We start from the raw sequence: 24,111 nt of genomic DNA, 5'->3' as shown, positions 1-24,111 counted from the left end.
TTCATCATCTAACCAAAATTTTGATCTACATTATCATGCTAGTTTGAGAACACATTTGGTCCAAATAAAACATCAAATGTATAAGGATGTATCTAATCCCTTCTTGTGATGTCATTAACAAGGTCATAATTTTAACATGTGACAGGGATTTAAATTATAATTGAAATACATGGAGGCTACAAAATAAATATTGAAATCTCATAGAAGCTTCTTCAAGTGATGAAGATGTTGCTTTAAATAAAATGTCAAATTTGATGAATAACGGGCAAACCTATAAGCCCTTTAATTCACTAGATTAACAATATAAAAATTCATCCATTTTTATTTAATCATAAAATTGTTCTAATATAAATGGATTATTTCTAATTTATTGTGGCTTAAACAAATATGGTGGAATATGCTCAATAGTTGGAGCTCCTTACACTTACTTAAACTTATAATGGTTTAGATATATTAGGCTGAGAGTTAGGTTTTCTAAGATTATATGGATTTATCATATAATAGAGATTGGCAAAATTTTAACCATGAAGAATGCCCATACCTTCTAATTGTTCAGTTTAATGAGAATTTTATCATGTCAGTAGTCCACTAGATGAACTTAGTAGAAATGTCTATTATTAGGTCAAGGTTTAATCTATGAATGTTGTTGGAGGAACAAATGATGTAACATTATGCCAAATTTTAAAAGTTTAAGTAAATAAATTGTTAATTTGGTTTACTACTAAAAGGATTTAAGAGCAAACTAATTAAAGTTATTTTATCAATGAAACATGAATTTTCCTTCACCATTTTCATTCAAATATATCATGTAAGAAATTAATAAGCATTATCCTAAGGCAAACAACTTAGCATTGCAGGTGAGCTTTACGAGTGAATCATAATTTTAAAAGTTAGAACCCCATAATACTTCAACAATATTAGAAATCTAAAAAAGATAAAAGCAAGGATGGATTACTAAGTATTATAGAGCTATGATGATATGAATAATGTTAACTAATGCTTAAGAAAGAAAATTAACACTAATTTAACGAAAACAAAGAGAGAATTTAGATAGATGATAGCCACAAAGAAAGAAGAAAATATTGATGAATAAAAGAAGCAAGTTCATGAAAAATACTTCATTGTGAGGTTGGTCTCCTAACACATGGAAGGTCTCCTGGTAAAGTTGTAGGCTTGTCTAAGAGAAATTACACAAAATATGATATCCATCCAATATGCGTTTAAAATATAATAACACTCATATTTATATGCTAAAGGTAGAAAATACCGATAAGTACAAAGTGAATATAAAAGTATACCACGTAAGGAAGGAGAAACTAGGAAAAAAGATCTAAACGAGGGAGGCAAAAAAAGAGAAAAAAATGAATCAAATAATTTCAAGTAAAAAAGATGAGGAAGCATATAAAAGGAAAGAAATGATACTAATGACCAAATGAAATTTATTAATACTAAGGACATGATGTAGCCCAAAAAAATCACATACTCAATTTTGACCAAATAATAGGAACATTACGAGGTAGTAAATATTTTCATATATTTAAGCAATTTGAAGGTACATATTGACTATTCAAACATATATGAAGATGAACTTTGAACAATAAAAATGGACTTATAACAATATATTGAATATGATAATTACTATCGAGATGCCTCAAATTATTAGTTCATTTTTACATACAATTGAAATACATCAATTTTCTTGTAAATTATTTAAAATTTAGTGAAAAACACGTTAATTTTTATAAAAAAAATTAATATAATGATGATTTTTTTTAATCTCTAAAATAAATTCTTTCCTTTCACACTTTATCTTGTGATGCATTATAACATCTACATTGTGTAAAACCTATAAAATTTATCCTTATTTTTATGATTGGAAAGTAAAATTGTAATTCTATTAAATTCAGTTACTTTATTTAGCAATTATTTAATTTTTTGGATATTTGAATATGTAACATCAAAAAATATATATAATTTCATAATACTTTCTATTTCTAATATTTATATTTTTTGAACTACTTAATAAATGTTTTATTAAATTTAATTAAATATTAAAAATTGAAAGCATAATTTTCTCTCATTCTGTAGCGCGGCAGCGCAGCATGCCCTTCTGTCTCCACTTTTGCCACTTGTAAGCGCTAATGATTTTTTTCTCTCCATCTCCCACGCGGCACCTTATCAAAACCCGTATCGCTCCCCACAACGTTATAATGAAATCGCCCTAATAACACAGCGCATTCTCAACCCGCGCACCAATCCATGGAATCTCATTCTTCTCCAATCGTCACCTTCTCCCTCCCTCCAATTGAACTCCAAGCAATCCCCAATCTATCTGAGTCCATTCCCGATCTCCCAACACTACCAAACCCCATTGACAAATCCCCATACTATCACCCTAGCCCTTCGTTTTACCTCTCCTCCTCCGACGTCGTTCTCCGCCAAATCATCTTCGATCTTTCCTCCTCCTCCTCTTCCTCTCCCCTCCTTGCCTATCACCGTGCTGGTCCTCGCCGGTTTATCCGATTCGATTCTGGCGCCGTGCGCGCCGCCATCGTTACCTGCGGCGGCCTCTGCCCTGGGCTTAATACTGTTATAAGAGAGCTTGTTGTCTCGCTTTGGGACCTCTATGGCGTTCGTAAGATCTTTGGGGTGCAATCCGGGTACCGAGGGTTTTATTCAGCGGAAACTGTGGAGCTCAATCCGAAGGTTGTTGATAATTGGCATCTGAGGGGAGGGACTGCCCTTGTTACGTCAAGGGGAGGTTTTGATCTGGAGAAGATCGTGGGGGCGATTGAGAAGAATGGGTTTAATCAGGTGAGGTTACCGGGAACCCTTCCAATTTTTTTATTTACTTTTCACATGATTTTAGTAAATAGTTTAAACGTATGAAAATATCTATTACATATTAAGTGTTTCTATTATTTGAAAGACGAATATCAACAATATTAGGAATGCACATTAAGGGTCTGTTTGGGGCAGCTGCAGCTTATTCAGCTTATATTGATAAACAGCTTATCCTGATAATCTGTTGATGAGCAGCTGATCCGGATAAGCTGACTGACTGTTTGGTTTTTGCGTTTGAAAAACAGCTTATTTTGAATAAATAACAATTCTGCCGCTGTTCTGGATAAGCTGCTTGACTGTTTAGTTTGTGATTTTGAAAAACAACTGAATGCAAAATTTCATTCAGACATTCTCAATTTTAATTCTCAAAAAATTATTTTTAAATTCTGCGTAACATAAATTCTAATAAATAATTTACGTTTTACACTAATTATAAAATAAATTAATTTAAATTTAATTAAATAACAAATTTACATGTCACCACAATTAACACAAAGTACAAAAACATATATATAGATTTGTTGCATGACATTTTTGTAATTTCATAACAATACAAAATTTTGCAGCACACTTCACTTAAAATAAAGTTCAAGATACCAAATTAAAACCAAAATATATATTGAAATTACAATTAGTAACAGAATTATAACATTCAATTTAAAATGTAATAGTAACATCTCATGCGAATTAAAGTGATACTATTAATTTTATTAAGCTCAAAGAAGCATATTATAATGGTGGTTTAAAGTATTTGTATTTGTCATATCCTCACTACATAACAAAAATGCAAATTTGATGAAACACATGGTTGCTAAAGCAGCAAACCATAGTCCCAGGTGTAGTAATACCCGTAAGGATGCCTTTATCATTTTCCATTAGCAAATTTTTTTTTAAAGAGTCCAAAGCGCAAATTACGACACAACAAGAACAATGTAAACTAGAGGGGGTCTTTTTTATTCCCTGGCCATATGGAGTGGAGCGTGCATGAAAAGATATTAACGATGAAACAAAGAAGTTTTAGTTCACCAAATTGCTAAGAGCTCAACACAACAATAGGCTAGGCTCTCAATAAAACCATAGATGATAAGGTTGGTAACGGGTATGCATTTTATTTCAGGCCCCGTTAGGTCAAATGTCAGCTATTCTAGAGCGTTGAACACATCACTATTACCCACTTTTCTCACCACTGATGATAAATTATGAAAATTAAAGATACAACTACAGAGTATCAGGTGAAATGGCTTGCATTAATATAGTAATGTAGTCCTATGTTGAAGCAAAAGAACATGCTAAAAGCAGCTACCTAGCTCAAAAATCAGCATCTGAGTGCTCTAGCATAGAAAGTTACTGGATTCTAAAACTATAATTATTAAGAAAAAAATTGGCAAATAAAAAAGGTTCTTTTAAGTACCTGCAAGGAAATAACAGGGTACAGAATTCCAACAATTACATCCAGCAAAAATGAAGATCTACCTTTATCCCATTTACAATGTGATACTATTAATTTTCTCTATCCCGTTTTATTTGACAGCTTATACTAATAGAGAGGATCTAATTAGCATCAAAATTAATAAACTAAGGAGTGTTAGAGATACCCATAAGACATTTACATAAGATAAGTGAATCAATCAACACAACTCCAGATCTCCAACCAAACACAATGGACAGCTTTATAGCAGTGAGTGTGGCTTCATTCCAGGAACCAAAGGAGATTTAGCAATTCCTGGAGAAGAAAATAAAAGTAGCAGCTTACCAATAAATTCTATGTGCACCACCCCCAAGCAAGTTACCTTGTTGGAGCTCCCATCTACATTATCTTGATCCAATGTTTCTCAAGTTTACTCTAACAAATCTAATGATGTTTATGTGCATTCTTCCTACTATGTAGGCTTGTAGAAATTAAGCTTACTAGCAATGCTATCCAAGTAATGCGTCCTTATGACACTACTTAGCAGCCATGAATTGGTGCACATAAGGAATCGGCTTTTATAATTTTCATCCATAGCTTTAAGAAATTGATATCCATAAAGTCATTGAGAGATTGGAACCTCAATCCACCCCGATTAACTGAATTACAAGTTTTCCTCCAGGTGCTCCAGCTGATTTTGGCACTTTTATCATGCCAGAAAAACTTATTAAACATTCTTTCCATTATTTTGATTGTAGTGGAAGGGATTTGTAAAATTTGGACTGTACAAAGACGTATATATGTAAGGATACTCTTAAGCAAGGCCATTCTGCCCCCATAAGATAAAAATTTGTTCTCCCAAGACTGTAACTTATTTTTAATATTTTGTATCAACAGCTCAAACTGAAGTGTTTTCCTTTTGCTTTTGAATAATTTGTTGCCAAGATAATCAAATGGCATTTCCTAAATGGCATTTCTTTTTTAGTAAAGTTAGTAATATTGTGAATCCAAATTCTTTTGGATAAAGGAACAGTAGCAACCACAATTAAATGACATTTTTTATTATTGAATGAAGACAAAAACCTCCTCAAAGATAATCAGAGATGCGGCCATTAAATAAAGGAGCAGACACATTCTACAACTAAATAGATAGAAAAGAGGCATGCTAGTAAAATGCAACGAACGACTTCGAGCAGTAAAGCTAAGACTTGTTATCCTAGAGCCTCCAACAAACAAATGTCAATAGTAAAGTGATAAAATCATAGCTCCGGTCACAACCAAAAACAAGACAGCAACGACTAAGCTAGGGGAGAATATACCTGACTTTCGACAGAAGAGGACGGAGGGCGCCCGGAGGAGAGCGACGAAGGATCTGTAGGAGAGACGAGCCTGGCTTTCGGCAACGGTGAGCAACGAATGGCTTTCAGCGAAGGAGAGTGAAGCTTCTGGGCTTAGGCTGCGAGGGCTAGGTTTTCTCATGAGCGAGAGAGGTAGAGGCGTAAAACGAGGGACGAAAGCTGGGTGCGAGCGCGGATCGCGAGTATAACCTCGCGATCTGCGTCTAATGGATAAAATTAAATCCTATTTTCATATAATCTCTCGGGACGTGCGAAACAAACAGGTAGGCGGCGTTTTGAAAACGCCGTTGCACTTATAAGCTACCCCAAGCGTGCCCTAAGTGTTCAATGCTAGATTTTATATACGAGTGGCCAAATACCATTTCAATCTGAGGGGTTGTTTGGCTGCCCATAGGAATCCCTAAATCCGTTAAATCCACCCAGCCCCAAAATTTTTTAAATATGGATTTATGCCAAATCAAAGACAAAAATTGGGCCTGCTAAATTTGAAAATTTACAAAGCCGCTGAACTCTTGCATTTAACTGTTTGGCTATATTTAGTATATCCAATGATAGATCTTATTTAATAGTGCTTTCAAAAAGTCTCTAAAATTATTTATTTATTTTTTCTATGAAGCTCAACCATAGAAACATTTTTTTTATTACTTATTTAATAAGGTGACAAATACAATGCTCATGTATTGTGTTATTGCCATTCATTTTTTAACAATTGTTGTACTTAATTAAAAAAAAAAAAAAAAAAAAAAAAAAAAACTATAGTTGTAACTTGCTTGCACAATCATTTTTAGATTAACTATTGACTTTGATAGTACTTATAAACTGAGTAGAATTGTCTTAGGATACACTAATAGATGGGCAATTATCATCTTAAAAGCTTATCTTAAGGATGATATTTAAACACTAGCATTTTTCCATCAATATATTATTTATTCATTCGTTGTTGTTAAATCCAATGTTCTTTTTTGTTTTCACAAATAAGAATGGTTTTATTTCGTGGCAAAGGAATTCGTGCAATATCAGCTCCATAATAGGTAGAAGCCATAAAAGCTTGAAAACATTCTTAATCTACATCTTCTAATCTAATGAACCATGCATTTGTGTTGAATTTGAAGTCTCCGCAACATGAAGATTAAATGAGATAAGGTATGAAAATTTAATGGCTGAAAAGTTGCCGTGAGGAAGGTGACTAAGCACGCAAGCATGTGTCAATTGATATTTAATATACAGTTTAATAAGTCTGTGTTTTCGTAAGCACCAAACAACATTTTTCAGGATTTTAAAAATTCCTTCTATAGATTACGAAACCTTAATTATCATATGCTTACTTCACTAGGTTTTTGTGGTCAACTTTCAACTTACTAGCTCCATAACACAATGTGCGGGAATCATAATTCATAAAATATTTTAACTTTTAATTGGTCAGATCAAGAGTAAACGAACATCAAAAAGTTAACCTAACAACATGCAAATATGATACGCGCAAAATACGTTACGAGGAAAACACATACAAGAAAAATCACGAAGAACACTAGCCTTGGATCATAGAAGCATGAAAGAAAATTTAACTACTCAACATGTGTTATAAATTAGAAAACGAATCATTGAAAACATGCAAAATCAATACATATTTGAAGACAAACAACTCATAAAGAAAATTTAGCTACTCGACATGCGTCAGAAAACGAATCTCTGAAAACATGTAAAATCAATACATAATTGAAAAGTAAATCATAAAGAAAATTAGCTACTCGATGAAAGCACACAAAACCAATATATTACTGAAGGCAAACAACTTATATAAATTACTCACTCTCCACACAATTGAAGTATCATGTTATATAATAATTTCGTTTCAGAAATACTCATTACGCCAGCAAAGAATTCTCCCTTACAATTCCTCTTAAACACACCAAGGAAAATACAAAAAAAAAACCCCTTAAAGCTATACTCCCTCGAGGAAGGAGAAAGAAAACTCTTGTGGCATTCAAGAGCTCTCTTCTCTCTCTGATACCTTCGCCTCCAAATGTTTTTAGTCATGCTTATTGGTTCTTTTATAGGTGAAGCTCTCCAAAAGGCAAGAAAAAAATTTCAAATGTGAATTATGTGTAGTGGTGCGTTCGCACCTTTGCGCGGCGCGGGTGTGCTGCTTTTTGGCCAATTTGGCGCGGGTGCATTGCAGAAGGGACTCAAGTGCGTTACTCTACAAGAAAGCGAGGGATGCGGGGGAATTGGTGTGGGCGCAAGTTTGCTATATTTACGAAGAGCAATTTCGTACTCTGTCTCTCATGACAGCTGAGCTCGGATGTTGCTGTTGACCTCACTTTTGGTTGAGGTTTAGTTTCCTCCTTCGTAGCCTAGGGTCTAGCCATAAGACTTTTCCGTTAACTATTTCTAGAGGATTAGAAACGAAACTCTCATCATTAAAAATTCTAATCTCTTATTTGCTTAACTTGAAATTCCACATAATAGTTCTAACCTCTAGCGCTCAGTAGGTGGGGTCAATGTAGGGGAGCTCAAGGGGAGTCCCCATAGGACTGCTTGACCTTAAGTTTTAACCCTAGGTGGTGTGGTCTTGGTCAGTTTCACACACACACTTGCACTTTAAACTTTCACTCACAACCTTAAACCCAAACATGTGTAGCTTTGATCCCTTAACCCTTTGAGAGACTCATATTGATGTTTTCTTAAGCCACTAGCCCTATGCTAGGGTTTAGCTAAGATCAGTACATGTAGGACCCAAAGTAGAGGATTCTATTTGTCCATAGCTCAAGTAGGGTGGTTGACTCCCCAATTTTTTCAAAATACTCAACTCAACCTTTTGCCTCTAAATCTAAGCAATTTAATAAATTACCCTTGAAATCCCAAAATTGACCAAAATTCTCAAAATTATTCAAAATACCCCACTTTGTCCTTAAATCATTTCAAACCCTTTGAAATTACCCAAATTACCCCAAAATTTGTAAAATTACCAAAACACCCCTCATTTTGCCAAAATTATAAAAATGCCCCCTGTGATCCAAATTGTCTCAAAACCTTCAAAATCATTTCAAATATCCTCAAAATCAATTTTGACCACTCCATTGAGCTAAATTTGATCAATTTGACATATTTTGACTAAAAGCCCCAAATTGTCTTTAAAAGCCCAATTACCCTAATTCACCCTTAATGTCCACCAATTTGATCTCAATCTTCCCCAATTTCAGTTCTAAATTCAAATTAATTATGTCCAAGATTGATTGAAACCAAACCCAAGCTCAATTGAATCCAATTTTAAACTCAATCCCAAAATCCCCAATTTGACTCTCAGCTAAAGTTTCACCAAATTGAATTCCACACCTATCCAATTGCCCCAATTTTGAATCATAAACTCTTTCTAACATTTTTCTACATCAAATTGAACCTTCAATTGACCTTGGTTAAGCCTCAAGTTCACCCAAAATTGAACCCATGCGCTAAAGTTGAACAAACCAAACCAAACCAAAGCAACCACAACCACCATTTGGACTAGTGACCAGGCTAGACCCACCTAGCCCACCCTATATGAGCCATGGACCAAAGGTCCCTTAAATTAATAGATTTCCTTCCTAAAATGACTAAGCCAAAGGTATCTTTGCCAAAAGCCATCACCAATTTAATTAATTACCATTAAGACTGCTCACTGGCTCACCTGACCCCCTAAGCACCTTCTCTGCCCTGGCCAGCCACCCTAGTCGTCGGAGGAGCCAAAACCGAGGGCCACCTTCCCTAAATCCAAATCTAATTTCACCCATCCAAGCTTGCCAGCTTCAATTGACTTTTGGCTCTCTTCAACCCTCCATATAAACAGTTAATTACACCTGAATTGGAGCCCAGCCAGCCACCCTCTCCCCCTTTTTTTAAACCCACATTCTCCATTACCCAAAAGAGAGCTAGTCAATTTTCTTGAGGAAATGCTGTCTAATTGCTTCCATAAACTCTCCAAGAAGTGAGAGCTCAATTTTGAGTTCAAAATCTTAGGCAATTCCAGCCACATTTTTCCACACTTCCACAGTCGACCAAACTCAAATTAATTGTGCACACACCGTCCTCAGAGTGAGAGGAGTTGATCCTCCACAAAACCCCCATCACATAGAGCCTCTAGCATAGCCTTAGGCCAACACCTGAAAATCACATTAATCAAAATCATACCTAGACATTTCACCACAGCATAGGAGCTCATATGAAGGTTCTTTGGACTCCTCCGAAGCTTCTCCAACTATCTGATTTAGGCCTCACCTCTCAGATAAATGTATCGAACTCTCTCCTCAAACCGAGCTTAATTTGATTCTCCATGCGTATAAACTATATTTCATAACATTGTAACTGTATGGATGTGTTCATTATGAGTAGATTAAGGTGTAGGAACAAACCCATGTGATTTGGTTGAGTATCGAGAGAGATCTTATGGTTTGAAATTTAACGGCTTATGAGTTAAGTTAATCGGGGACGATGAACGAATGTCGTCCATTCACACGTATATCAATCTAATGGTTGCGGAGCGTTAGATGAGAAAACGGAGCAGAACAGCGGGCTGAGTCAGCGCTGAGTCAGATGGCGGCGCCGAATCAGAAAACGTTGCGTGAAGGCTTCGGAGATGCATATGTTGACGTGACACCGCGTGGATAAATAGATAATTAAAGATTTTATGATCAAATAAATTAATATTGAAAATCTTGTTTCTAGGCTAAAATAGTTATTTAAATTAAATTAAAATTTGAAAAAAACTACATTTTCTCCTCTCCTCTTATGTTTCAATTAATTCATGAATAAGGTACTCTAAAATTTTTAAAGATCTGAATTATGCTTAATGAGTTATGAAGTGGAGAGCCCAAAGGACAAAATGATAATTTTAAATTTTAGTGCCTTAATCAAAATTTAGAATTAACCAAAAGGAAAAATGGGTAACTTTGATCTTAATGAACACTTTTGTATGATTGAGATATAATGAGTTAAAGGGTAGTGACCAATTTATCACCTTTCCATGATAAGAGTAAAATTGTAATTTTCTAAACTATCAGGATTTAAAAGTTAATCAAAATCAATTGATTCTGAAATAATGAGCTTAGGTTAGGAGGATGATAACTAACTTGTTTTAGGGCCACAATTGGATATAATATGATCTTTCAATAAAAATACATATCACATAAATTAAAATTTTAATAATGTCAAATTCTCCCATTGAGATTGTTAAGGGCTTGGTAGTGATCTAGGCTTGATTTTTAAACTTATTTAATAATTTTTAGAAAAAGTAGCATAATTGATGCTGAACACCTATAAACACTACAAACCCAAGTTTGGTGGTGGGTACAAAATCTTTAATGACTTAATTTTTCTTTGGGGGCATCCACCTACATAACTTTTAAGTAAAATATCAACTAATTAATTGATTACCCTGTCCTTGGGATAATTAAAATGTCAAGGTTCACCAAGTAATGAGGTAATTTTAATTCGACCTTGGTATGATTAATAGAATATTATAATAATAAGTTCAAAATGAACTCAAAATGTTTCAAAAGATCTTTAGAGCGATTCAGGATCATTCTCCGAACCCTTTGAAATCTCTTGGATATTTTGAAGGACAAATTGGACTTGCTATATTTTGTTCTAAAGTCATTCACTAAGATCATTTCGGGACTCGTTGAGTCATAGTTTGATAGTTTGTTAGTTACACCTTCATTAACTCTTGATTTATTGAAATTTCTGCAAAATTATATACATATTGTAAAAGCTAATCTTTCAGCTGGAATGTTGAGAAGATGTCAGGTACGCTTTTACAGTGTTATTTAATTTCTGTCATTTTACTTTCTGCAATTTACTTTTGCTTCCAAATTTTGGTCGTGCACCTTGCAAAAAATCAAAACTCTTTTAAAAAATTAATTAACAAATTATTTCAAAGGTAACCATAAATCCTTTAAAATATCACTAAACTTAAAATATCATTTTGAATTTATGTGAGTTTGTCGGAGGAGTTAACCCACGGTTGCTAACGAGATCTCCCCGACTCAAGGGTTTGCCCTTATAAGAAACTTTTATGAACACAGCTTAATATAAACTATTTAATTTTCATATTAAATAAGTGAATTTGTCGGTTAACATAAAAAAAGGTTTTTTTGCAGACTTAAATGGATGTCTTAAATTCTTTAGTTTATTTAATCGAGCCTCACTAGTAAGTAGTGTCTACTTTTCGGGATAGATGCATTGCTTGCAGTGTTAGACTCGTTTATTTAAACTATTGAGGATATGTGGTCAGTGTAGTCTCGTATTTTCAAAAAAAAAAAAATATTACCTTTTCCAAATTATATACATATAAATTAAATTAAACCTCTTTAAAAATCGGGCGTCGGGATATCCATTCGGCGACCGACAACTTCTAATTTGATGACTGACATCTGCAAGGGCACACTCTGGCTAAGCGTGGGTGTGCTCCGTTGAAATAATTGATCTGTCTTCTATTTGAAGCCCTAGCCTCCAGCAGCCTTTACATGGTTTGAGTCACGTCCAATGGTTAATTTTATAGATGAAGCTCTCACAAGGCAAGAAAATTTTTTAAAATGTGAATTCTGCGTACGAGTGTGCAAGCGGCTTGTAGCTTTTTAGCTAACCGGTGCTGAGGTGCGTTGTCTAAGTAGCACGGATGTGTTAACCTCCAGGAGAGTGCGGGTGCGGGGGCGATGAGTTGACCGGGGTGCAGCTAGGTTACAATGCGCTTATGTCGTGCTCTTTGTATTACGTGACCTCCGAGTTTGGATGTTGCGAGAGCGCAATCTGGCTTTGTGCAGGCGCGATTCGTTGGGATAAGTGGACTTGGGTGCCCAATATAGGCGCGGGTGCGCTCTTTTATGATAGCTAGGCGCGAGAGCGCTCCACGGTGGGCGTGTGTGAGTTAGTTTTAATCTTTTTTATTCTATTTCATCTTCTTTTGGCTCTTAAGTGGTTAAAACCCTCTAACCTTCATAATAACACAAATTTACCTTCCTCAGGCATCAAAATATCATGATATATGTAATAAACAAAGATTGACTTGAAAGAATAGTGCACATATTTTATCTACATTAAGATACTCAAAACGTACATATTATTTGTCCCCAATTAATTTTATTAATTTACTAAGATTTTCAAATATCAGGTTTGGCATCATCTCATGGGGTTTGCTTGCTCTTCAATAATTCCGGTTTGAGTAAGCATTCTAAGAATTCTGGGTTTCAAATTTTCCTAAGATAATTTAATTACCTCTTGATGTGCATTATTACGATCATATAAATCAATGCAAAATATAGTTTAATCGTATTATCTGAATTAAGAGTTAGCACTTAAATCCTTTGCTTAATCAGTTTTATAGGCACACCCTTTTCAAACGTTTTGAGATAAAGGCAGTTCTTGTTCATATTTTAAGAACTCGCGATTTTAGTTCATATTTTAAGAGCTGGCTAAGTGATGGGATTCTCGCAATATCAGCTTCCTTAGTTGGCACAATTCATAGTAACTTGAAAAACTTCTTCCTCTAGATCTATTGTGATCATTATTTGCACTGAAATAAAACACCAACTGAGGCATAATCTAATATCAAGCAAAATAACTTTTTTATTTTCGCAAAAATAGAAAAACAATTGCATGAATTCATTAATCTGAAATCAAGGTTACCTTCCTCACCGGTTGCGGGTAAGAGCGAACAGAAGGAGGAAGGGAGTTTCGGGTCTCTGTATTCGTGATCTCACTATTGCCTTCTCGCTTCGCTTACATAGTGAATGTATCGCACGGGTTCGGTCATGAAAGGTGATGGCTTCGGCGAAACTGGGACAATAAGAGAAGAGGGAGATCTATAGAAGGTAATGGAGAGAGAAGAGATGTGATGCCCTAGCCTGTGCCGATCTTCAAATGCAGTCGAGCGTTGGATCCTTGAACACAGTCGAGCAAAGGAGAGGGTCACAGGAGGAATTAACCTCGAACGCAGATGGGAAGACGCGGGTCGTTGGGTCGATCCCGCGACCCACGTCTAATATAAATATAAAACGAAGTGTCCAAATACGTTGAACGAATGCGCGAATCAAACGCCTTGCCGGCGTTTTCTAAATTCCAAACGCATTTTTAAGTTGCTTCAAACGGACTCTAAGTCACTTCTCACTGATTCTGATGCTTAGGGAACTCGATTCTTGACAGAGTTTTGATTGGATGAGGCGAAGTTCTGTTAAGTTTATACGGTTTTTTTTTTATCGCTAGTGATGCTTCTAACCACAGCTCCATGTCAATTTCACCATAGTTGAAGTGGATTACGCACCGAGGGCTTGAAATAGGGTAGGAAGTGCTTCATGAAGACGCGCACTATCTCATATATACTGATGGACTTGTTGATCATTGCTTTACGAGAATTTATAGGAATTCTCTTGTAGCCCGTGGAGCCACTGCAAAAAGAAAAAAAAAAAAATTCTCACTCAGCATGACATAAGACTTGCTTCCAATGGAAATACAGTGTTTTTGCAAGCAGTCCGTCGAAGGTGTAATTGCTATTGGAAAGAAATGATTGCAATGAAAGGTGTGGATACCATAACGAGAGAAACTTTTCTGAAAGTTGGTATGAAAATAGGTGTTAAGAAGAGACAAATTGAGGGTTTTAAGTCTTCTACAACTATCTCAAGAAATTTAGTTGGTTGTGACAGCCCATTTGCTAAAGGGTTGATCCTGACTGGTGTACTTAGATCAATACTTACTACTTGATCAATGTTCAAGATTGCTAGTAGATATTTGTTTGAGGTGTTTTATTTAATGGGTTTTTTAAATTGATTTGTTTTTTTTTTGTTTTTTGTTCTTTTTCTTATATGCTCTAAGCCTCTCATATGAGAAAGGACTTAATGTTCAAGGGTGAATATTGAGGAGTAGTGTTGAGTTGTAATCCTTTTTTTTCTCTCTTTCATCCGGTGCTATTGAAATCTCTTTCCCCATGAACGCAGGCAAACCAACTTAATGCCGAATCATGTAAATCTTTGTGATTGATTGATTGATTGATGTTATTATGCAAATTTCTACGCTTTTGCATTGTTTTCACAAAACGATCGGTGTTAGAGCGTGTGATTTTTGGTTTGAGAGTCGACTGGAATGATTGAAGCGAGGTTCGATTTTGACAGCTCCAAATTCGGTTTGTGTTGCCAATGTTATTTTACTCGCAAATTTGGAGTACAACCGGCGAAAGGCAGTGTTCCCACAAGTCAGCTTCTCGGTCATGGGAATCTGGGTGAGCTCAGGTCGGATGGTCTGGCCAACCGTCGTGATGTTCTGGTGGCATTGCAGTAGGAGCGAGGAATGTCCTGAAAAGTTGTTAGAGATAGGTTGAAAATGAATTAGATTGCTAGTGGTTTGATCCAAAATTGCTGGACTCTGGAGATCAAATATGGTTGAACAAATACCTCGCGAAAAGCATTGAAAATCGATCTATATGAAACGCCAACTTAACATATTTCATATGAGACTGGTGGTTATTTTTGATGAGCACTTAAATGACTTTACAAAACTGTTAACAGATCTGTTAAATTTAGATAAAGAGATTGAAGATGAAGATATGACACTTTTTTGTTAAATTTTCTCCTATATTGAATACGAAAGTTTCACAAGAACATTCATTTATGGGAATGAGATTTTGAATTATGACAAAGTGACTGTGACACTGATGAATCATGAGTTCCTTCGAAGGACAGAGAGTCCGCAATGATATAATCAATTGAAGCACATACAAATCAATGTGGCATATTTGAGACGAAGAATTAGAAGAATTGGGCAAAGATTGTGACAGCGACACCTCTTGAATTTGGTCGTCTTGTGGGCAGTTTTGAAAAAAATTAGTGTGTTTTCTGTTTAGATATTAGACATTGGAAGAAAGATTACTCGAATCTGAAAGTGAAGAGAAAGGAAGTTTCATTTGAGACATTAATTTCATTATGGACAAATGCGAAGAGGCGAATTTAAATTTATTGTTATCTACAATTTTTTACACTATTTACGAATGATTCGTGGTGGATTCTGGACACGTATACTATCTATCATATTTGCCCCCTTTCAAGAGTAGTTATGTACGTATAAATAGTTGGATAGCGGTGCAATGATTATGGACAACAATCAAGATTGTTGTACTATTGGTATATGTAGTATCTTTATTAGGATGCATGATGGTGCTTTGAGAAAGCTGGCTGATGGTAAACATATTACAAATATCTGAAAGAAGTTCTGAGGATATGACTCAAAGCAAATTGATGTAGAAGTTCTGAGGATATGCTGTAGAGCAATGATTTTTATGATGGTTTTTAATCATAATCTATACTATATTCAGGGTGGTACGGTAACTGGAACGGCTGTTGTTGCTGATAATTCTTCTAATGTCATCATGTTGTGACATATGCGGCTAGCTCATACTGGAGAAGCTTCACTTCACGCTTTGGTGAAGAAAAGATTGATCAAATGAGCAAGCAGTTGCAAATTTAATGTTTTTGAACATTGTGTTTGGCAAGAAGATGTGTATCTTTTGGGACTGTCAACCACAATTAAAAAAATTATATTTTAGTATGTTCATATAGATGTTTAGGGCTCGACATAAACAAAATTAGTGGGCGGAGATACTATGTTTAGGTGTACTCCATGAAACACAAAAAGCATAATGTTAAAGATTTTCATAACTTGGAAGTAGTGGACTGATACTTTAACTGGTAAAAGATTTCGTGTATCTGATTAGATAATGTGAGCTAATACATTTCGAATGTGATCTTGCAAGAATGTTAGAGGACTGAGATAGAGCACCACTTCATTGTTCAAAAGACACCACAACACAACCGGAAGACAGAGCAGAGGAATCTGATTTTGGTGGAGAAAGTTCGATGTATTTTATTCAATACTGGACTAGAAAGAATCTATTGAATCGAGACCATAGAATTGTTCACTTGGTGAATTGGCTACCTTCTACAACTGGGAGGAAGACCCCAAATGAGACGCGGTTAAGGCATCCGCTAAAGATTATGAACACATGAGAGTTTTTAGGTGTCCAGTACGATCATGTGTAGAATGATAAACTGAACGAGTAAGGAAGGCTATATTCATTGGTTTCAGGCGTGTAGTCAAGTCTTCAAGAAGTATGATTAGTTAGAAATGAAAGTTGTCATTAACAGGGAGGGAAGTTCATTTAAATATTATTACTCAAAGCAGGTAGAGAGTTATACTGGGTATAAATATGTAGCAGAAGTTGATGTTTGATGCAACTTCATTTTTCTGCTCCGACTCAGGCATGTGTTTCAGTTGCAGCTCAGGAGGTATATGTTGATAGTCCTCGAGAGGTGGAAGATGCTGAGAATGAGATTACATCTCGAGAGGTGAAACCTGCATTCCTACACGGAAAAGTGCAAGAGAAAATCTTGATGTTGTAGTCGTGATTTAGTTTGTAAACTGGACAAATTTTTGTTTGAGTTGAAGTAATTCATCACTATAGTGATATAAAAAATTTGATTAGTTAATAAGGGGACATGAGTACACGAAGAACCAATATGATCATTGTGCATATTTCAAGAAGTTGATCAATGATGAGTTTATTTACTTGTTTTTATATATTGATAGTATTTTGATTGCATTTACTAGTCAGATTGAGGTTAATAGAATGAAGTTTCAACTGTTCAAACATTTCTAAATGAAAGAGTGATGGAACTCGTAAAATTCTTTACATGAGGATTTTCTTAGAAGACATCTGAAAAAAATGGCCTCTTGCAAGGAGCTTATGTTCGGAAGGTGTTGAAGAAATTTCGGGGTTGAGTCTAGCAAACTGATAAGTCTACCTATCGCATCTCACTTTCAGTTGAGTCTAGGTCAGTGTTCTAAAGATGATCAAGGGAGGAAAAATATATGATTGGTTCCTTAGTGCAGTGGACAGACTTTATATTAGACAAGTTATTATATAAGTAGTTGGTGTTGTAAGTAGGTTTATGCATGATCTAGAAATGTCATTGACAGGCTTTGAAGCGTAGTTTGAGATTTCTGAAGGACACAATCGATGTTAGTTTGGTGTTGAAAGGCAACCATCTAGTGTAGTTTTGTGTGTACGCTGCATTGACTCATATCGTGCAAGTGGTATGGATAGGCGGAGATCTTCAATTGAGTTTTTTATTCACATTGATAGGATGTTCAGTATGTTGGAAGTTGTTTCTTCATTCTACAGTTGCTTTATGTACTACGGTTGCTGAGTATATGACATAGAAAAGATTCCACAGCTTGCTTCAAAAGATATAAGCTTCAGTTTTTTTTTTTCTTGACTTCTATTATACCATCTCTGGAATGTTTGTTTCTTGCCAGCCTTTTCTGATTTTATATCTACAATTTCTCAGGTATACTGCATTGGTGGAGATGGTACCATGAGGGGCGCAGTTAAGATCTTCAACGAGATTCAGCGCCGTAAGCTTAATGTCTCCATCACCGGCATCCCCAAAACCGTGGACAATGATATCGGCATCATCGACCGCTCCTTTGGCTTCCAGACTGCAGTTGAGACCGCAATGCACGCTATCAATGCTGCTCATGTGGAAGCTGAGAGTGCAGTCAATGGTGTCGGACTCGTCAAATTAATGGGACGAAGCACAGGCCACATCGCCATTCATGCAACGCTTAGCAGCCGTGTCGTCGACTGCTGTCTTATCCCCGAGGTTGATTTCTACTTGGAAGGCAAAGGTGGTCTCTTTGAGTTCCTTGATCAGAGACTGAAGACGAATGGTCATTCTGTTATTGTTGTGGCTGAGGGTGCTGGACAGAACCTGATACCAAGGACTGCATCACAGAAAGCTGAGGAAGATGAGTCTGGGAATCCGGTGTTCCTGGATGTGGGTCCATGGCTGAAGTCAGAGCTGAATAAATGGTGGAAGAGAGATCATCCTGGAGAGCTCTTCACATTGAAGTACATTGATCCGACCTATATGATCCGAGCAGTTCCTGCAAATGCTACTGACAATTTGTACTGCACTTTACTTGCTCATTCATCCATTCATGGCGCCATGGCAGGCTATACTGGATTTGTTTCAGGTCAAATTAATGGGAACTATGCTTATATTCCTATTGAGGAGGTGGCTGCAGCGAAACATGTGGTTGATGTGAAGGATCACAAGTGGGCGTGGCTCAGATCAGTGACAAACCAACCAGATTTTCAACAATTTTAAGGCCCGGTAAGATTTGCTTGCCTTTTTTACTCGTCGATCATGCTAGATAATTTTGGCAAAGTTTTTTAGTTGGGACACATTTAAAATAATTATTTTGTTTGAAACATGTTTAAATATCATTTTAAGGTGAACAACTCATCTCTTGTTTAATTAGGCTAGTTTTTTTTTTTTTTTTTTTTTTTTTTTTTTTTTTTTAACTTAATGGGTTCTCTTTGTTAATTTTTATTTTTAAAACTCGCCATTAAAATTGACCAGTCTTTAGTAGTTTATTTTTGAAATATGTTTTAGCGAAATTATTTTATTTTATCTTTATGCTTTAATCTTTTAATGTGTTTTCAGTTTTTTAGTGATTTTTTAGTTTTTACTTTAAGCTTTTATTTTTAAAATTTTTGACCTTTTTTCTCCGTCTATTTTTTGGGGCTTTGGTTTTTTTTGTTAACTGTTTTTTTCTCTTTTCTTAGATATTTATGTATTAAGTTCATCTATAATATTTATATTCTTTTCACATAATTTGGCACTGAAGTAAAGATAATAAAATTATATGGCTAAAATATTTCTTATTTACATTGATTTTTTTAATTAATTTATTGATGTAAATAATAAATATATTATCAATATAATTTTATTTTGTTTATTTTGGTGCCAATTTATATGACAATAATATGAAAATTATGGATAAAATTTATTCATAAATTAACTAAGATAAAGTTGAAAAAATATCTCAAAAATTGTAAGTTGACTTAGATAGTAAAAATTAAAGAATAATAATAAAACTTGCCAAAAAAAAAAAAAAACACGAGAAGAAGCAATTTTTACCGTTGCCAAGGTTGCCGAGTTTAGTTTACGAAAATAAATATATAGAGAGAAATCTCTGTTTATTTTGGCGAGCTTTACAGAATTAAAGAGAAAAGAAATCAAGCAAGTGACAGGTTGTTCCTTCTTAAAATATTTGGACTGGTTTCTAATAAAAATAATTATTAAGATATGCACCATCAAACTATTCATCTTTTTAACTGTTTTTTTCTCGTTTCTTAGATATTTATGTATTAAGTTCATCTATAATATTTATATTCTTTTCACATAATTTGGCACTGAAGTAAAGATAATAAAATTATATGGCTAAAATATTTCTTATTTACATTGATTTTTTTAATTAATTTATTGATGTAAATAAGAAATATATTATCAATATAATTTTGTTGTGTTTATTTTGGTGCCAATTTATATGACAAGAATATGAAAATTATGGATAAAATTTATTCATAAATTAACTGAGATAAAGTTGAAAAAATATCTCAAAAAATTATGTAAGTTGACTTAGATAGTAAAAATTAAAGAATAATAATAAAACTTGCCAAAAAAAAAAAAAAACACGAGAAAAAGCTATTTCTATTTTTATCGTTGCCAAGTTTAGTTTAAGAAAATAAATATATAAAGAGAAATTTCTGTTTATTTTGGCGAGCTTTACAAAAATAAAGTGAAAAGAAATCAAATAAGTGACAGGTTGTTCCTTCTTAAAATATTTGGACAGGTTTCTAATAAAAATAATTATTAAGATATGCACCAATTACAAATTTTGCCAAAATTTGTTTGTGCAGTTGTTGCTATTGACATTTGTATTTCGTTTTTTGTGCTTGTCTCAATTTGTTATTGGGAGAACAATGATATAATTCTCGCAAACTTATGCTGATTGTTGTTATGTCTAAGACGTATTAATGTTGGAGTAAAGTATATCATATCAAAAAAAGCTTTTATTTAGGGCATGAAATAATTATCTGATAAATTTTATATTTATGTATTTTATGGTGTTATTATAGTGTTATTTATTTTAGGAGATGCTAAGAAATTTCAGATGTGTGAACAAGAGAAGGCTTCATTACTTGTGTATTAGTTTTGTTTATATATTAGGAATTTAAAAACATAGGAATATGTGGCATGCATGTGAATCTTTAATAAATGAAATGTAAGCAATAGCTATGGAAATCTAATGCCTAATTATTCTTTGAAGTGTTGATGGCAACTGCTTTTTTTTCCTGAGCAATTCAGAATGATTTAGAGTTTTCATATTTATTCATTTTCTTAAAAAAAGAAATTGTTCGACGAATATCAAACTTTAATATTCAAATATTAAAATTTGGATAAGTATCAACTGAATTGATCTTTTCACGGAAATCCTATCTTGGTATTCTTTTACTATTTTTTTTGAGCATTTTGAAGTTAAAAAGATTATTTTGATATTTCAAATCCATAAATTGACACTATTGAAATTTAATAAAGCTAGTAATTTTTTGGCCCAAAAGTTATCCAGGTATACTAAAGGGTGACATTTAGATTTGAACCATCATCAACTAATTTCGTCATTCAACGTGAATTTAGAGACATTTGGTATGGATCTCGAGGCATTTTTTGAGCAAGAAATATTCAAATGTAATTTAAAAATCACCGAGCTCTAATTTCAACATCGTACAGTCGCTCAACAAGATAATCTCAATGATACAAACATTGATCTAATATGAGTCAAATCAAGGATTGATCAAGCCATTAAATGACTTTTTGAGGTTTTTGTTTGGTTATTTGAAAGGGTTAAATGTACTCCAAATTTGACATGCTTATAATCAAATTAAGCGTCTCGATAAGATAAATGCAACGAGTCCAAGTTCATTGGATTCCAAGGCCATTAAGGTCATTCGATCTATAGGAAATTCTTCTATGATTAAGGGAAATCAACATAGGTCATTCAATGAGGTGGTTATGAGAATTATTGGCCAAATAACAGAAATGCCCCTCCCTAGGAACCTATAAATAGACCCCATCTCTTGATTTAAGAGGTGGGGGAGAAGGAAAAATGAACCTAATTTTAGTGTTGTTATCAATTGAATACTCGATAATAATTTCTCGTTTCTATAGTCACCGACCACCACTCATCAGCTGTTGCCAACTGCCACCGACCACCCCTTGCTCGTCACCTTTTGTGGAATTTATCAAGTAATGAAGTTTTCTGTTGAGTAATGAAGAACTTTGTTGGGTAATGGTGTATACTTGAATGCGGTACAACGATGTACCTTAAGCACAATGTATTAAAGACTAGATGAAAACTTTTGGTGGCAATTGCTCTCGAGTGCTATATTCAGAATACAATGAATCTTTCCATATAGTGTGTACATACAAACACTGTATTTGGTGTAACATTACAACCCAAACCCATTTTCACGATATGGTCTACCATTTCACTTGAAAACTTAATGAATCATATTGATTGTGTTAGGTCTATTTGTTTTTCCTTCCCAAATTTTTTCATTTAAAGAGTTTTGGTGGCTGCTCCTATTGCTTACTCAATTATCTATATGTGTGTTGGATTTTCACACAATGGTGAAACATTAAATTATTACTCTACCGCTGTGAATTTTTGAGCACACAATAGTTTGGTGTGACATCTATAAGAAATTAAATTTATTGTAGAAGTCTATGCTTCATCGATATCAAAGTGCAATACACATACTTCTTGCTCTAACACCATCATTTTAGGGTGCAACCTTAAAGTTTGGGAAGAGAAGTATCTACTCTATTTCACAATTAATTACATCATCTTGTTATTGAGGGAACTTCTCTTGTAGCACTTGAAAATTGAGTGCAAAGAATGAAGTAACTTCAAAATGAGATTCTTTGACTTCTATGTCAAGTTTGAAAACTGTTGGTTGTACAAATAGAAGGAGCATAGCAACATCAATATCCTCTTGCGTATTGAAGCTCCACTTCAGAAAGCTAAACTCTTGCACACTGTTAGCTTTAATCATCCATTTGATGCAGTAATGCTTAGTAGCAAGCCTCCGACATTTGTGAAGGATGTAGCTCGACCTCACAAAATTCATGATGATTTACGGCATCTAGTCCATGAAGTCCTTATGAGGGATAGAACTCTTTTCTCAACTCGATAAGGATCTCAAGTGTCTTCTATGCTAGTTGATATTATTGATTAACATCCCTTTTCAATGTGATTTAATTTTTCGAGCATTGGTGCTTATGATGGGACTTCTAAACCATACGAAAATATGAATCATTTTTAGAAAAATCATGCATATATAATGAACTCGTGATGCTCTTCTATGTTAAGTTTTTCCTACAACTCTTAAATGACAAGCACACACATGGTTTTACTCACTGAGCACTAATGTGTTTGAGGAGCAATTCATTACAAATTGAAGGATCATTACAAACTCGTCTCACTCCTCTCCAGGATCTATTAAAGTGAGGATGAAATCACTGAAGGATTATTTTCTATAATTCTCCATTTAAGCTCATCAAATCCCATAAGTAGATCTAGAGTTACTGAGACGTGTGTTCTTTTGAGGATTACACCTTGGTCCTTCCTACTCATCTTTGGTGCGGGAGATGATTGATTCATATGATGACCTCATTCATCACGCTAAGGCACAAATTACTGTTGATGAAGTTATTAATAAGCGTAAAAGTTAATTAGAGCAATAGTGAAGAAAATGTAAGAAAAATATTATACGTTGCTTAACCCTAGTTTGCCCCTCAGTCATAGAGACGTGAATATCCATCCGACAAGAAATGTAAATTGCTAAAAACATCACACGTCAACAACCTGATGAAAATTTAGGATACAAAAACTTTTAAGGGTCTGTTTGGCCCAGCTACAGCTTCTCAGCTTTTCAGCTGCATCTGCACTGCCCCTGGAAGCTGTTGAGGGGAAGCTGGCTGTCTGTTTGTTAGAGCTGTATTAGAACAGCTGTGGGACAGCTGTTTCTGTAAAAATGATCATTCTGCCCCTGTTTTGTGAAGTTGTTTAAAACAGAACTATGACAACAACATATTTGATAATTCAGAAGCAAAAATTCATTTCAAAAATTAACAAAAGTATGAATACACCACTTACTTAACAGTGAGTATCAAAACTGTTAAGAAAAAGAGAAGAACTAATAAAATTACAAGTAAAGTAATAATGATATTGTTTTTAACATGAAGATGATGGATGTCTCCTCGTAAACTGTCCTCCAATAGTGCTATAAATTTGCAATCACTTCTAGTAGTGGAATTGACCTGACCGTCAGCTCAGCAGAAGAAGTCACGCTGTTCTGTGAGTCTTTGGGGGCATCTGTAAAAGTATCGACGGTAGTTGCGGGTCTGGTGTGACCTCAAAAAGGAAGTCTCTAGTCCACAGTAACATAGCATTCTATGGGATGTCCATAAATTTCTGGAGCTCATCTTTCCTGAAAACATTAAAATAGAATCCATTGGTTTTGCACTCAACAAAATAAAATATCTGAAAAATGATGAAAACAGAAAAAAAAAA

The 24,111-nt window shown here is 34.5% G+C and overlaps 1 protein-coding gene across 1 annotated transcript; it reads left to right on the top strand.

Moving 5' to 3' along the window:
- Positions 1 to 2,136: 2,136 nt before the first annotated feature.
- Positions 2,137 to 18,947, top strand: LOC110029038 (ATP-dependent 6-phosphofructokinase 2). Its single transcript, XM_020731148.1, has 2 exons — positions 2,137 to 2,814; positions 17,976 to 18,947. Exons 1-2 carry the CDS (start codon positions 2,260 to 2,262, stop codon positions 18,795 to 18,797), a joined length of 1,377 nt encoding a protein of 458 aa, XP_020586807.1. The 5' UTR covers positions 2,137 to 2,259; the 3' UTR covers positions 18,798 to 18,947.
- The last annotated feature ends 5,164 nt before the right edge of the window (positions 18,948 to 24,111 follow it).

Source organism: Phalaenopsis equestris, unplaced genomic scaffold, assembly GCF_001263595.1.
Source record: "Phalaenopsis equestris unplaced genomic scaffold, ASM126359v1 Scaffold000542, whole genome shotgun sequence".
NCBI lineage: Eukaryota > Viridiplantae > Streptophyta > Magnoliopsida > Asparagales > Orchidaceae > Phalaenopsis > Phalaenopsis equestris.
Note: the sequence above shows the minus strand (reverse complement) of the source record. Positions and strands in the feature narration are given on the sequence as shown.

Excerpts from the sequence above, each read along its gene's own strand:
- LOC110029038 (XM_020731148.1), top strand. The coding sequence starts at position 2,260 with ATGGAATCTCATTCTTCTCCAATCGTCACCTTCTCCCTCCCTCCAATT. Across the intron at positions 2,815-17,975 it reads AGAAGAATGGGTTTAATCAG|GTATACTGCATTGGTGGAGA; the intron begins GTGAGGTTACCG and ends ACAATTTCTCAG.